Source organism: Oxyura jamaicensis, chromosome 3 (genome assembly GCF_011077185.1).
Source record: "Oxyura jamaicensis isolate SHBP4307 breed ruddy duck chromosome 3, BPBGC_Ojam_1.0, whole genome shotgun sequence".
Taxonomy (NCBI): domain Eukaryota; kingdom Metazoa; phylum Chordata; class Aves; order Anseriformes; family Anatidae; genus Oxyura; species Oxyura jamaicensis.
The window spans coordinates 42467677-42483295 of NC_048895.1; the positions used below are offsets into that span (position 1 = coordinate 42467677).

Consider the following 15619-nt stretch of genomic DNA (forward strand, 5'->3'; position numbering starts at 1 on the left):
GTTCTGGCTGAAATCCTCTAACAGTGGCTTGACAGAGCCCTGGGGAAGGGCAGGAGCCAAGGGAGTTATTTCTTGAGTTCAGGGTTTCCCCGCGGTATGTAGGTGTGTGCCTGGCTAGCGTGCTGTGACACGAGTCCCTTCCTGACGGGATCCTTGCCTTCAGGTGCAGCGTGCGCAGCTTCACACCGCTCTGAGCTCTCATCAGCAGGAGCTCTGGGTCTGAACTGCTCCAGGGCACGTAGCAGGCGTGAGCCTGAAAGGGCAGATGACTCAGAAAAATCAGGCTTTAGGTGCGGAAATGCTGGGCTTGGCAGAGGCTCTAGTGGTTAGAGGTAGGGCTTCTTCTGGTGCAGTGGGAAGACATGTCCCTTGTACTGGGCTGTCCCAATTCAATTGGGATATGCTAGTGTGTACCCAAGCAGAAGGCATGCCCTCTCTTCTGATTCTCCCCTCCTCTTCTCCCTCTCCCTGGAAAAGCTGGTTCTATTTCTCCACTTCCAAGAGTTTCTCCCTGATGCAGAGACGTGGCCTTCTGCAGTTACTCCCAGTTTACACCAGAGCACGTAAGATGACAATGAAAGTCTCTTTCTCTCAGACTTAAGGAAGGAATGACCTTGCTGGGGACTTTCTGATGCCAAAAATATTATTTCAGTAGTGAAGGCCTCATTTACTCCTGTATGCACTGGAAGAATCTAGTTTGCAAGTAAAACTTAAATCACTATATGGCCACCTCTCCGTGTGGTGCATGTCTCTCTCAGTTCAGCAATAGCTTGGAAAGCCAGAGAAATCAGTGGACGATATTGCAGTAGAATGAAAAAGGAAAAAAAGACCTTCACCTCAGACAAACCTGCAGACCTTCAGCTTACAGAAACATGACAGAAAGGTCTTTTGTTTGCTGTTTGCCTTCTTGGAGGAAAACACTTGCTACTCTACCTGAAACTCTTGAAAGAACAAGGGGCATGGAAAATACATGGTCTCTGTGGTGCAATCGCAGTTTCTCTTTTAAATTATGTTGTGTGATAGGCACTGGGGCCAAGTTCGTTGTGGTTCAGGAGTGTTATGCAGAGGGTGGATCTGGCTACCTCTGCTGGAAGTGGAATGCTGTAAAAGTAATTTCTCCTGATTTGTTGGTTTTGGCCCTGTTTTCAGAAAAAAATGTATTTTGTGATTTCAACAGATGATGATAAAGGTTTGAAGCCAAAAGGGTCATAAAGGCTACAGGGGGTCAATTTCTATCCCCTGTGGTGAGTGAGCCTATTTACTGTCTGTTCCAAAGTACTGAAAAATTATATTTGGGAGAAATCAATATATAACTTCTAGGGGGTATGTGAACTGAAATAGCTATGAGCATCTATTTTCTTCCTTACATGAAATATGCTCTTGAGTGCGATACAGAAGACCTGTGTAATTTGTTATAATGACTGTGGGATCCAAACAACAGTTTACAAATTGGCAGATATGCAAAAGAACATGATAAAGTAATCTGTTTACTAATAGTATGTGCTGTGTGAAAAACAACTTTTAATTCCACAACATAAAATATTCTTGAGCAGTATCTGGGAGTACAACCTATAGTGTTGATAAAAGTGCATCTCTGGGGGTTATTTGTTTAGCCATGGTTGTAATGCAAAAAGCAGGCACGGTGGTAGGGCAGGTGTGTGTGCAGTGGAGTCCTTCACAAGGCTTGGAGGAGTCTCTGGAGGTGTGCACCACTGCTGACATCAGGCTGTGCTGTGCCCAGGATGGATAGCAGGGGTAGCTTGCTACAGGCAGCACACTGGTTTTGGGGCATGGGCTGCACTGTGTGCATCTGAATGGGAGCCAGCACTGTGAACACAAGAATGAGAATAAATACTATATATGTATATATTAAGTGAATCAAAAACATCTGAGCTGTATTCAGCTTGTCTGCTACAGCACCTCTGGAAGTAACTCGCTGTCAGTGATTTAGGATGCTTCTCCAGGAAATGGGAGACCTGCTTTCAGTAGCTTAGCCTGAAAGCACTTTCTTTAACACCTACTGCAAGGGAAGTGGGGAAGAAGTAAGGAGCTGTTTTCCACTTTCCAGCTGAAACTGAAGTATTGTATAGCAAGGAAAGGTCTTCTCTCGCTGTCCTTCTGAATCATGTACAGTCACAGAAGAGAAGCATTTACAATACCTAGGTTAAGTACTTGTTAAGCATCACTTTCTCCCAGCCGTCTGTACAAGAAGCCAGGGTCCGACATCCTGGGGACCTGGCCATCTGAATCACTTACTGTTCTCCTCACTTCAGATGCTGCATACAGATAGTCTGAATATGGCATAGTAACTTTGGAAGGAAAAGCTTTATATGGCTTCCTTGAACACTCAGCTCCCTTCCTACCACAATTCCATTTTATCTTTCTTTTTCCCTCATTCCCTCGTATTTCCTGTATGGTTCCAATAGCTAGGAAAGACTTTATTTAAAGAGATAAGCAAAAACCGCTTCTGGCAGAACACTTTGACTTGGGGAAATCTTTCTTTGTCTCCAGGAATCTTACTGTAGGCTAATTTAGCATCAGTTTCTGTGCTTTGTTGTATCATAGATGGATAGCCTCACATTACTTGACTGTAGCCTTACTGATCTGGATTATGAGTTTGAACAGATAAAGCACCAGCTGAGAATACAGAGCTATTGTGTGGTGTGTTCATATTCGTCTTTGTCACTCAAAAATAGGCTGCTGTATTATGCATTAGCACTTAGTATTTACCCCTGTAAATGCCTTACAGTATTATGGCTGCACACCACCACGATGCAGTCGTGCCGGAGAGGAAAGGATGGAATTTCCTGCCCTGTCTCAGACCATAGATCATCAGTCTTTACCACTCCTGGCAGCAGTGAGGAATCCAGCATGACCTTAAGAATTCAGATAAATGCAGCGAACAGGGATCAAATTACCTCAATCAAAGGTGAGGTCATTGTTTCAGCAAGTCTCTCTCCACAGCTGATTCTCTCTTCCATCTATCATCACCCCCCTGTGAGAGATGCTTCTGAGGCATATCACATTTTGAAATCTGATCATCAGCCTCCAGAATGCCACAAGAGGTTTGTTTTGTGCTGCTGAAGTTCAGTGCAACCCGCTAAGTGACTCAGCTCAGGAAGAATCGCTGGCAAGGGGACAGTAGTTTGTGCTGGCTGCTGCCATCTTTAGCAGGAGGCTGACCAAAGGCTGAGTTGTTCTTTCTTTGTCTTCACCACCCTAGGAAAAGGATCAGTTTCCTCAGTTCATAAAACCAAAAAACTGCAAGGAATGTTGAACCTTCAACTTTAATAGAGAGGAAGGACTTCCAGATTTGGATCGTTTGCCTTGGAAGCACATGGGCTCAGGCTGATACTGTAAGCCTGTGAGAGAAAATATGGCATTTGCCGTATCTGCATTGCGTGACACAATGCGTCGATTGATCACTGGTGGGGAAACAGCATAAAAAAACCTCTGCTACCAGGGAAAAGATTCATTGCTTCGTGCTTTAAAACCAAAGATGCTGCCTTATCAGTATCGAAGTCTGGGATGAGGTAACTTTAGCTCTAGCAGGCCTGAACGCATTCAGACCTTGCACGGCATGCTCCTTGGTCAGGGAGGATGACACACTGTTTTCAAGGTAAAATGCGCATGATACAGTATTTGCTACTTGGGGTTTTAACAGCTCAAATAACACTCTTGGAGGGTTGAAAGATTTTCTGGAAGTGAGCCACTCTAGAATGCTATTGCCAGCACGTCTGCCTACTCTGGGTAACATCAGAAACTGTGCTGAAAAATTAAACAAACATAGTTCTTGGCATCTAAACAGATGGGAAAGGACATGTTGACTCCCAAGTCTTTAGCTGAGGAGGTAGGCTGTTTCTCATTGTTACCACCGTGCAGTGAGGAATTGCAAAACACCCACATAGATTTTCAGACCTGCTAGCTGCACTTAACCTTTAATCCTGCAAGTACTCAGCCATGAGCATATAATTTTAAACATCTGAGTAGTCCGACTGACTCCGATGGGAATATGCACTGAATGAAGTTAAACATTTGCATAAATGTTTGCAGGATCAGGATCTTTCGCTACAAACGCAATTCTTTAAATACAAACGCAGCTCAGGCTGTGTATTCAGCTCAAGCTCTCAATGTACTAATAAACCTCTATCCCTGCAGATGTATTTTAAATTTCATGCTAATGTGTGGTTCCTATGTCATAACACATCTTACTAATGAGTTTCTTGAGAGAGAAAGAGTGATATACTTTCTGACATAACTGCATGGTTTTGGAAAACTATAATCTGAAATGGATCAGCAACACATTAGCTTCTGTACATCAAAGAGGTTCCAGACAGCTTGATTGGAATTGGGGCTTTTTTAAAGTCTTTAAAAACTATTTTCTGTGTTTTAGTCCTGATCTGAAAATCCTCATTCCTGTCTTTCCAAGTGCAAGATTGCTTGCATGAGTAAGGAACTGACTCACTTATTCCTAAAGGTGAGGACTACTTTCCGTTCCCACTGCTGGAGGATTCATTTACCTCTGACTAGGTCCTTTAACTCCAGAAAAGGATGAACAATTTTTGTGGTCTTTACTTGCAAGAAAATGAACACTAACACCCTAAACTAGACTGTGATCTGGGCTGTACCTGTTTTTATACCTGCTCTCAAACGAATAGAGTGAACTAACCTCTGGTCTACATCCTAGCTAACTGGATCAGAATTTAGCCTATTGAATCTAGGTGTCCGCATTACAGATCAAAGGAAAAGTTTTGATGATTCCTTCTGCAAATGTCACCCCTATTCGCACTCTCACGTGATTGATCTCCCTTTTGTTTAAAGTGCTGTGGTTGATACTGAAGCATTTATAATCTGTGATTCATTCCAGCAAGGCTGCTCTTAATATATGCTAATATTTTCTTTTGAAATGCACTGGAAAAAAACATTTTTTAATGTCTTTTTTTTTTTTTTTTTCTTCTTTTTTTTAATTTTTTTTTTTTTTTTTTTTTCAGTTTTGCTTTGCTGACTAAACATGTTAAGACTTTTGAGGCAAAGAAGTATGTGCATGCGCATGTGGCGTAATAGAACAGGCAGCTTTTCCTAGAGTTAAAGCTATATAACATTTTCCATTCTAAACTTCTGTGCTTCCTGTGGTCTCTGAAATAAAAATACTTTGGGATGAAATCTTCTGGCTTTGGACTTTGTCCAAATGTGAATATTTTGGAAGGATCTGAACAAAACTGGTTCAGCTAGTTCAGAATATCAGAAGAGTCAAAGACAACAACAATAAAAAAGTGTTTCTTGAGCTAAATAGATCCTTACAGCCTTTCTTGAGCATTGCTGCAACTTTATCAGCAGAGGGCTGACAAGTGAACTCTGACACGGAAGTAGCCTTCCTTTAAAGTAGATGTGCCTTTGCTTGTTCAAGAGGAAATTAGTTTTGATTTGGCTGAGTTATAAACCTTTGAAAACTGTGATTGAGCATGTGCAGTGGATTATTTTGGTAAGCTTGTGAAGTGTGCAGCTACAGAAGGATTTTCTGTACATGCATGGCTGGTTAATTTTGCTGGAAAGGGAAAAATCTATCTAAGCACATTGCTAAAATCAGTGAAAATACCTGAGGCTTCAGGAAGACCTTTGAAGGCTGTCTCAAGATCTTTTAGGCTGTGTAAAGGGCAAGAAAAGATTCTGTAGGCTTTGTGAGACATTTAAAGAGTAAGTGGCCTGCAGAATTTGTAAGGTTAAATGGGATTATGGCTCCAGAATCGAGCACTTTACACAGCCGGGTGTGTGATGTTTTCTGTGTGGAGCCATGGAGGGAACGGCACCCTCTCCCCCAGCAGATTCGCCTGATGAAGGGGTCCCCCAGCAGCAGGAAGCCACTTCTAAAAGCTGATGGCAGAGCTTAACAGGCTGGAGTTTATCAGCTTGTTGACAGTCTTGGGCTGGTGAGACTGCTCCAAATTACACAGAAAATGTTGCTAATGAAAATTTAGCCTTTGGGGTGGTTGTGTGTGTGTGTGTGCCTTTTTAGATACAGGCTTTTGCAGTTACTGTTGCTCCCTTGCATCAAACATACTTTGGATGAAACAAAAAATCTCATCCAGAACATCTGCGTGTCTCCTGGCAGCTCATACTCTCCAGTGTACCTCATTTCAATAGATGCCAGTGGTTTGATTCCAAAACTTGTGTTTTGCACAAATTGGGTGTCTCTCTCTAGCTCCCTCCAGAACCCAGAATCACAAAGCTGAGTTTATTGAAAGAGTCATTTGTGCTGAAGAAAGATCTCTCTATTTTGCACTTCCTGAAGGAGTACTTATCTCGGATTTCTTCCTTTGTCTTTATGTCCATCTCTTCTTTCTGGCGGGGCCCTGGCAGGTAGGAAGGCATGTGGTTATTCTCTGAAATCTTTGCATACCAGACAACTTCTGTCCAGGCCGTGCCAACTCTCTCACAGCTCACCTCCCTGGGGAGACTGTCAGAGGAGCAACTGTGCCGGTGAGCAGGTGAGCTTCTGGTGGCATTTCGTTGGGCTGCTGGATATTTTCCTGCTAATGCAGCAGAGTTGCCACCAGGCCTAGCACCAGGTCCATGCTGACACCATCCTGGCGTGGCCTGGAGTCCAGACTTGCAGTGAGGCCATCGGTGCAGATGGACTGGCGGAGGCCTGACGTTGGCATGGACAGATGGAGCACAGAAAGGTGGGGTTTGGTCAAAACGGGCAGCGATCAAACAGGCTGTTGAGAAAACACAGTGATGATGGTGAAAAGCTTTAAAATCAGGAGTGTTCTGCTTTGAGTGGATACTTCCGATATAGTTGTGGTGGTCTTTAATCATTAGGGTTAATGACGTGGTGTTAATCATGTGGTGTTTTTTAACCATTAGCCTCTTCCCTTTTGAGTTTTGTGTTCTGTTTTTTGGTAAGAGCATCCAGGCGACCCTGTATCAGCTGAGCAGCCTCTAAGAGTGGAGCCCCACCGGGGAAGATCCAGCAGAGTCGCCTTTAGCCTGGCGTAGGGACAATGACCAGACGGGGCACTGCTACTCAGGTAACGCCAGGAGAGCGGCATGGCAGCACTGCCCGGACCACGATGCCACCACGGCAGAAGCTCTTAAACACACCGGGGACCCCCACCCTGAGGGGAGAGGGGACCCTGAGGGGAGAGGGGGGCGAGGACGAGCGGCCTCCGCCGACCGTTGGCCGCCGGCCGTTGGCGGCGGCGGCGGCGCGCGCCTCCCGCCACACGGGGCGGCGGCTTCCCGGCGTGCTGCAACCATGGCGACGCCGGTAGCCCCGCCCCGCCCCGCCCCGCCCCCCGCGGGGCCGGGCGGCGCGGGATTGGCCGGGGGGCGGGCGCTCGCCCTCTGCCCCCTGACCCTGCGCGGCGGCGGCGGCGGCGGGAGCGGCGGCTGCCCGTTTCCTGGTGGCCCGGGGCGGGGAGGAGGAGGAGGAGGAGGAGAGGATGCGGCGCAGGTCCCGGCTGCTGCTGTGCTTCGCCTTCCTCTGGGTGCTGGGCATCGCCTACTACATGTACTCGGGCGGCAGCGCCGCGCTGGCCGGCGGCGGCAGGAAGGTGAGCCCCAGCCGTTAACGTGCCCCGTGCCCCTCCTCACCCCCCGGTCCCTGCCCGTCCCGGGGGAGTCGGGGCAGGACGGGCGGGGGGGGTCCGAGACTCACCATCTCCACCTCCCAGGGCCCTCCTCCCCCCCTCCCCCCTTCTTTCTTTATTTTCTTTATTATTTTATTTCTTAACGCCTTCTGCCCCCGTTACGCCGGTGCCCGGTTGGGTGCGTGGCAGGGCTGGGTCATGCCATGTCCCCCTCCCCCCCCCCCCCCGGTTGGCCCCGTTTGGCCCCTTTTTTTCCCTCCCCCCCCCCCCCGCCGGTGTTTCGGTCAGTGACGCCCCGGCAGTGCGGGAACAGCTCCGTGCCGCTCTGAGTAAACATTTCCAGGGGCTGGAGTTACCGGCCGGGACGGGGGGGACGCGTACCCGGCGGTTCCTGGCTGTGTCCGCCAGCATTTTGCTGGGGGACAGCGAGAGGCAGCGGCTTCGCGCGCTGGATCTGATAGAAAAGCTGCGAGTGAGTAATTCCTGTGTGTGTGCATGCTTCCCCCTGGCCAAGGCTTGTTTTGCCTTATGTTGTGGAGTAGGAACAGCAGCAAAGCCTACGATTGCTAAGTTGCATCTTAAAAGTTCCCCGACTGAACCCCGGAGTGGCAGAGGGCGAGTGAGCAAAGTGCTCCTCGGCGCAGTGCTCGGTGAGGAGTGCCGTGTTCCTTGTAGAGGTAAAGCGGCCTTTCTCCACTCTGGTGGCGTTTAGCACAGGGGATCTTTTCACGGTTACTTCGATGCAATTCTGTGCTTCAATGCTTATATTCTAGGTAAAAGCCTGCTGGGTTTTGGTGGTGGCCGGTTCCCACGGCAAGTCATGGGAGCAAATATTTGCATGTTTATGTACAAAGTCGCTCCTGCAAGGGTCTGCAGAATGGGTCTCCACTCATTCATAACTGTCTCAGTGCTCTGATTTTTCCCCCTTTCATTCTCAACAGCAACTTCTGACACAATGTATTAATGTAAGTGTTAAGTGTGGTCTGTCAGAGTAGATACAGCGGTGGAAATGGATCAAGTGCGTGATTAAAAAGTAAGGCAGTAGCCTAAAGCCTTTCTTGAAGAACAACCTGAGTGTGTTCAGAAAGTAAAAGTAATCTTATGCTGCTGGTGATGCATAATGGGATAAAGGAATGCTATCTAAGGCAAATATATCTGCAGATAGGGGAATATATGTTTAACTCCTAGTGTGTTTCATTTGGAGTTTCCAGTCAGCTTTGCAACTGAGTTCAATTCGCTTTTTCTGATGGGGAAACTGGTGTGGGGATAATGATTTGCACAAGGTCACCTAGAAGACCAGGTGAGAATAAAATAGAAAAGAAACCCGTCCTTCTAAGTACAAGTCTGGTACTTAGTCTACTAGAACCTGCTGCTGTTTCTTGTTGATATTAGTACAACTTTTCTTATGGATTTAAGAGATCTATGATCCTGATACTTTCCTTGGGGTTATTTGCCATCATTCTGCTTGGAATATAATGAACCTTACTGATGTGGGTAACTGGGAAAGTTTAGCAAAGATAAATTTAAAGAAAATGAGTTATTTCATAAGCCTGAACTGAAGCTCAGTGCTAGGTTTAAAAATGTGGAAGCTTAAAGTAAGGCCATGGTAAGGAAGAAAACAGGTACTGTGACCATAAGAAACAAGTGGGGAAATTAACAATTACGTGTGGATTGCTGATTTAGGATTCTATTTTCTGTCAGCGAAGCGTAAAATTTAATCCTGGGCCTCGGAGTAGGTTAGCAATTGTAAGTAGAGGAAGATGTGTGTAATGTAATAGCTTTTGAATCTCAATAAAAGACTTATTAACTTAGTGTCAGACCCTGGTATAAAGCAAAAACACAAACCGCCTTAAACTTATGAACAGAAACCCTGCTGTAGTAAATTTCTTGGTATGACTTCATGTAGTCCTTATTACTTTCCCACTATTTCAGTATAATGAAAACAGAGTTGCTTACAGAAGAACATCACTTTTTATAAATTGGAGTCTCTGCCGTGTTCAGTCTATAAAATTACAGAAGCCAGAAGGGGATAGTTCTTCATTTATGTGAATAAGTAATTTGCATGTTAATTACAGATCTGGTTATGGAAACAGAATGGTTTTTCCATGAGGATGATTTTTTTCATATACAGACTTAGCGTGTTTTTCAGACGTACTGGACTTGTTTGGTATGACATCCAGTCCTGCGATGAACACCATCAATTCCCATTACCTTTAGAAGAGGTGAGAGCGTTTGCCATTTTCCAGGATTGCACCTGAATAAGAGAGGAGTGTTTCTTTTTTTTTTTTCTTTCTCCCATTAGAGGAGTGTCAGAGTTAATGTAAGCTCCTACTTATTTTGGTTCTCTATTTATAACCTTTCGAGCTATTTGGATGCTGCAGCATGCAGGACAGCCTTGCCTAAGTTTTTGGCCTCTGGCAGCAGTGGCGGAAACTGCAGCCGTGTGTGGTGCTCTGGCTAGGCAGGTCGTGGGGCAGCGGGAGCTGAGCACACATAAATGGAGCTAAAGCACACAAAGTAGGAGCTGTCTCATTAGTAAATATGGAAATAGTAATGACTAAAAAAAAAAAAAACACATGAAGGAGCAATGCTTCTGAACCTAGGCACAGAACTGCAGTAGAATGAAATTGCTTCTTCCGATTCTGGAATTTAGGGTAGGACAGGTTTTTTTCTTTCATTCTTAAAAAGAAGAAAAGGACAGAGTCTAAGCCTTTCATTCTAAATGTACTTAGAAGTGGCTTTTTTTTGTCTTCTTCTTCCTCCAGTGAATCTTCAATTAAGATGATTGTAACCGTGAAAGCCAGGGGTTCGGTTCACTCCTTTTACCAGCCAGATCACTGAGCTGTAGATTGGAAAGAGTGAGTCTGATTCACTTGTTTAGTGGTTAGAGAAACAGTTCCTAAAACAGAGGCTGTGACAGAGAAGAAAGCAAGTTGCAAGCCCAACAGTTGTGAGACCGAGAGAAATGTGGCTTAATTTTGTGTTCACTTAATGTGCTTTATATTAAACAGCCTTTGGAGTGGAGACTGGAATGAAGCTTGTGCACTATTTCCTAACCCATAGCAAAAGTGGTTCATGCTCCGCGTATGACTTGCTTGAAATGGAGCAGCTTCTTCGACATCGTTAGAAAGCTATGTGTACCCTCCAAGCCAAGGCTGTCCTGATGCCATGACCCACTCCTAATAGTGGTGTGAATTTGAATTGATCTTTTAAACAAGTCATTTAACTGGTTTCAGATTTTTTGAGTACTCTGTTAAGCTCTTGCACAACTGAGGGACCGGCTTTTAAAACAAAACAAAAATCCAGCTGGTTTCTAAAGAACTTACCCTTGTAAGCATTAAAGAAGTAGGCCTGTTGAATGGAGCCCTTCAGGCAGGACAGAGGAATGTCTGCATCTTATTGACAGCACCAAACACCTCGCTGCTGCCAAGAGGGAACTCCTCACAGGCCTACCCTGAAGGAGACCTGTAGGCTGAAAGGGGATTTACTGTTGAAAGCTGAGGCATCAAGAGGAGATGCCTGCTAGGCTAAGCCACAGCTGAGCCAAGGTTTGGAGTCTTCTGGTTCTAGGTGCCAGAGTACTGACAGGCTTTTGCTGTCACATGAAGAATGTGGTTTTCGTTTCCTTTTCAAGTTGGACGTCCCCTCAAGCTGCCCCTTCCCTCTGTGCTGTGCTTCTTCTCTTCCCCTCTGTGCTATTTAGAGAAAGAGGGTAAAAACAGTTTTTCAGTAATCAGAGATGGATAACTGTTGCCAGTACCTCTTAAAATTAGAAACATTCCCCCCCCCCCCCCCACCGCCAACAAAACAAAACTCCCTCAGCCCCTGAATGCTTTGAACTAGAAGCCTGTTAAGCTCTTGCCTTACCAGATTTTCTGGGTGCAATGGAATGAATTGCAAAAAAAAACCCACCCTAATTTATGGTTAGTCGAGCCACAAGGAGGCAGGCTTCTCCTGTGGAACTGGTTACTGCCCTGCATACAGTACTTTTTTGTGAGGTTGCTTTTTTTTTCCTGTTTCCTGGCTTTGTGTATTTTTGGGGTTGGGGGGGGAGGGGGGCAATGTTGGTGATTTTTTTTTTTTAGCAGGCTTTTGATAGTGGCTGTACAATGAAGCTAGCTGAGAGGGAATAATTTCAAAGGTAAACGATGCCTTGATTGACTAAAAGTAACTCAAGCATTTTGGGGAAAGGAGGAGGAAAAGAAGCCAGCTGCTCTATTCTAAGTTTTACAAGATAAAATTTTAGAACAACTCCTTACAGCATACAAAAGGCTTTCTTTTCCTCTTTTCTTTTTTAGAACCTCTGAACTATTTCAGTTAGTGTTAAATGAGGCTCTTAAGCATGACATATATGTATAATGACAGTAGAAGGACGACAAGAGAGCTACATATCTTCCAGACTTAGTGTACATGAGCTGCTTTTTGAAGGTTTAAGTGGGAAGAAGGAGGAAATGTTTTAACTTTAGGTACACCAGCCTGTTTTTGTCAGAGGGTGAAACCGTGGAGTGTAAATTGTTTGACTCTCAAGGTGTGTGGAGGCAGGAGAGCTGCTTTTTGGAAGGGGGTTAAAAATAACCACCTCAGTTCTGTTGTCCTTGTTTGCCTAAGGAAGGCAGTACCAGTTTCAGTGGCTAAATACTGAGAGTTCAGTTTATTGCATCATTTTAAAAGGTAGCTTCAGTGCCTTGTGCAACGCCCCATTGGATGCAATTTCTGGTATCTTGATCTTTAGACAAGTGAAGATACCAAAGAATAAAAAGGAGAAATTAACACTTGGTATTCACTTCCTACAAAGTACAAGAAGATAGAGAAGCTCATTCCTCTGCTTAATGGGTAACAATTTATTGTCCAGCAGATATTTTTCTTCCATGTAATTCTATAACAATGAAAAACAAATTAAAGGCCTAGGTGCTTTGATAATTTAGCTCTCACTGGAATGTAAAGAGTCTCTGAAGTTTGACAAATCTGTGTACTTTCTTAATATAAAATGTCACTTGGCAAAAATGACTCATCTGAGTGGATTATTTCTCTCATAAAATGTAAGTTCAGGTGTGATAGAAAGACAGTCACCTGCAAATTCTGTGCTGTTTGCTTAGGTCTGTGGTTGCATGAGGCTCTTCCTCTTGTCTCCCCTGCAATTTGAGATGATTCAATGCGGTATTTCTCTGATATGGCAGGGTAGTGGGAAATTAATTCTTAGTCAGAGGCTGCTGTGTCTTCCCCGCAACACACCCATCAGTTTAGAAACTGATGACTCTTGCTTTGGTTTGGATGCTGTCGCTCTTGCATCACTGATACCTATTTTTGATTCATAAACAGAGAAGTGAAGCAGGGCTGTTTGGATGCACAGAAGGGCTTGAGGAAACGAGAATGACTTCTAGTTTAACATGAAACAGGGTAGATAATGTGCTTTTCCACTGTTCCACCCCCCCATATGTGTATTGCAATCTCTAGCTGAGCTTTTCAGTGTTGTTTTGTTGCTGTAGTTTGCTTAATGTGGTCAAAGTTTGTAAATTGTAATGATGTCCTTTGAGAGATGTAGGTTAAGAAATGAAGTAGTATGCAAACAGTGTGCCATGTACCCTACCTGATTTTGTCTTGTCAGTCATGAGATTGGAGATGTGTTGTAAATAAATGCCAGTCATTCTTTCAAAGTATTCTAGCTCCTTCCAAAAATACAACTTGAAAAGTATGTTTTTTTTTCCTAGCTTAAAAAAGGCACGATATTACTATATATTAAGTATTAAAGATATGTCAGTGGTGGATATCAAAATGAGAGACAGCATTTGGTCTTTAGACCAATCTAGAGAAAAATAAAACCCAACCAGACATAAAATGTTTAAATATGCTGGAGAACTTAAGACTCTGTCTTCAAAATTACATATTTCCATTTAACTTTCCATGTTTTCAAAAAAAACCAAACACGATAGCTCTGTGTTTTTTCCTTAGAAATGCTGATTTTTCCCCACTTTTCCTTTTAGTCATCTTCTCTTTGTTTTTCAAAGTTATGTATGCTATATATTATTCAAGTGCTTGTGTATAACTGATGTTGTTCTGTCAAGATGATAGATCAGATCTGAGGTCTGGTGTTGTCTGCCAGAAAGCCTGCTCGCAACCATGCTCTACTACAGAAAAGAGATGCCTTTGTATCTGCACTGAGTGTCCTGAGAGAATAACCCTAGTTGCGTGACTAGAAAATGTTTAAAAACAACACCAGTAGACAGCATGGAAGATGTTTTTGCTTGGATCTTAGGTAACTACATAAATTTTGTAATGAACTTAATCTACAGGACCTTAGTTTAAAGTAGTCTGAAAACGCAATGTTAGGATGCAGTTGATCCTGTGCAACTCAGGTGATGAATTTAAGCTGGTCAAAGAAGTCACTGTAAATGATGAATGTGAACTTGTATTTTTGTTCAAGTTGATTTGGTTCACCTAAGTATTTTCTTAAATAATTTGCTCAGATAGGAGCTTAGCTATCAAAGTGCAGCCAGGTGGTGTACAAACGTGCATTTCAATTGACTGGACATCTAGTAGCAAGTCATCGATGTGATTTTTAGTAGGAGTTAGTGGAGAACCGATGTATTGCTGATACGTTGGCTATGCCACGTGTTGGAAATGCAGTTGAATTCTTACAATGAATCTGCAGGAAGCAGTGTGACACATGCATCTCTTTTCTTTTTATTTTTTTCAGGAATAAGGGGTTGAATGTCATTGCCTGCATATATTGGGTTAGTGGAGAAACAGTACATCAGTGTGTGTGTCGTATAAGGAAACACTAAGCAAGTTGTTTTATTGCCATAATGTGATTCAAAGTGGTGGTATCTTAAGCTATATGAATCTTAAAATCTGCATACGTTCTGTTATCCTGTTTGTTGTGAAATGACTATGTGCTCATCTGCTTTTCTGTTTCGTGTAAGCTTTCAAAGAAAGAAGGGAGGAATTGAGGAGAGAAGATTTTTTAAAAAAAGTTAAATGTCAACATCAAAATGTTAATCTTTTGTGTTGGGAATTCAGAGGCGTAGCACAAGGTATTCTAGATAACATGAAATGATTCACTTTCTAATGTTTCCTATGGGCCTATGATGTTCTTTCATAGAAATCTTTATATCATAGGCCTCTCTCACTAACTGGAAGCGAAGGGTTTTTAAACAACTTACTTTGTTTCATTTTTATTTTGAACAATGGACTACTTATGAAATCTGTATGTTACTGATGCAGACCACGCAGATGCTTACCTGTTATCCTGTAAGTGTCCATTTGCCCAATAATATCGCCGTGAATGAAGTAGTCCTGGAATATCGGCTGTGTCCTGTGGCAGTTGTTAATTAACAAAAATGTGGAAAAAATCATTATCTGTTCTCCTTTTAAAAACAGTAACTTGTATTTACCCTGTTGGAACATAGCCTATTTTCTTTTGTGGCTTTAAGGTAGGCTTTTCGGGGGCGTTGTCTTTTTTGTGCATCAGCTTGCATGCTAAAGCTATTTAGTAACTTGTTCATATGAGAGCAATTTGCACAGGCTATGTTTGAAGGCTGTCAACACTTTATTTTTCCAGTTGCGTTTTCATCTGTCTAATCTGTTTATTTTCCTCACCATTCTTTCTTTTTAAATGCTGGCTTTGTTAATTTCCCAGAGTACTTTTATTGTCATTTAAGTGAGTTAAAATATTCTAGTTAAATACCTACGCCACCTGACAGAACAACATCTACATAAAGGGACTATCCAGGCAGATAGTACCTCTGAGCTCTGTTTATAAAATTCAAATGGAAAAGGAATGAGATATTAAAAGCAGGCTGAATTTTAGAGCATTCCACATATCCACAGGAACTACTATGTAGTATGCATCAAAGGCAATCATTTGGATTTGTTGTCTTTAAAGCTATGGTCTCTTATTGGAAAAAAAAAAAAAGCCTACTGAAAACTTTGCAGGTCCAACTATTAATTTTACAGTTTCAGAAAGTTATTTGTTATACAATTTGGGTACTCTTTTTAAGGCAAACAAAGAGTAACGAGATTCTGCTGAGTTC

General features: G+C 43.4%; 1 protein-coding gene across 1 annotated transcript in view; it reads left to right on the forward strand.

The window, feature by feature from the left end:
- The first annotated feature begins 7363 nt into the window (after positions 1-7363).
- Positions 7364-15619, forward strand: part of GALNT2 (polypeptide N-acetylgalactosaminyltransferase 2) — a 92123-nt gene continuing 83867 nt past the window's right edge. Inside the window, exon 1 of the mRNA XM_035321203.1 lies at positions 7364-7553. Within this exon, the coding sequence (XP_035177094.1) occupies positions 7443-7553 (111 nt within the window). The 5' untranslated portion in view covers positions 7364-7442. The remainder of the gene's footprint in view (positions 7554-15619) is intronic.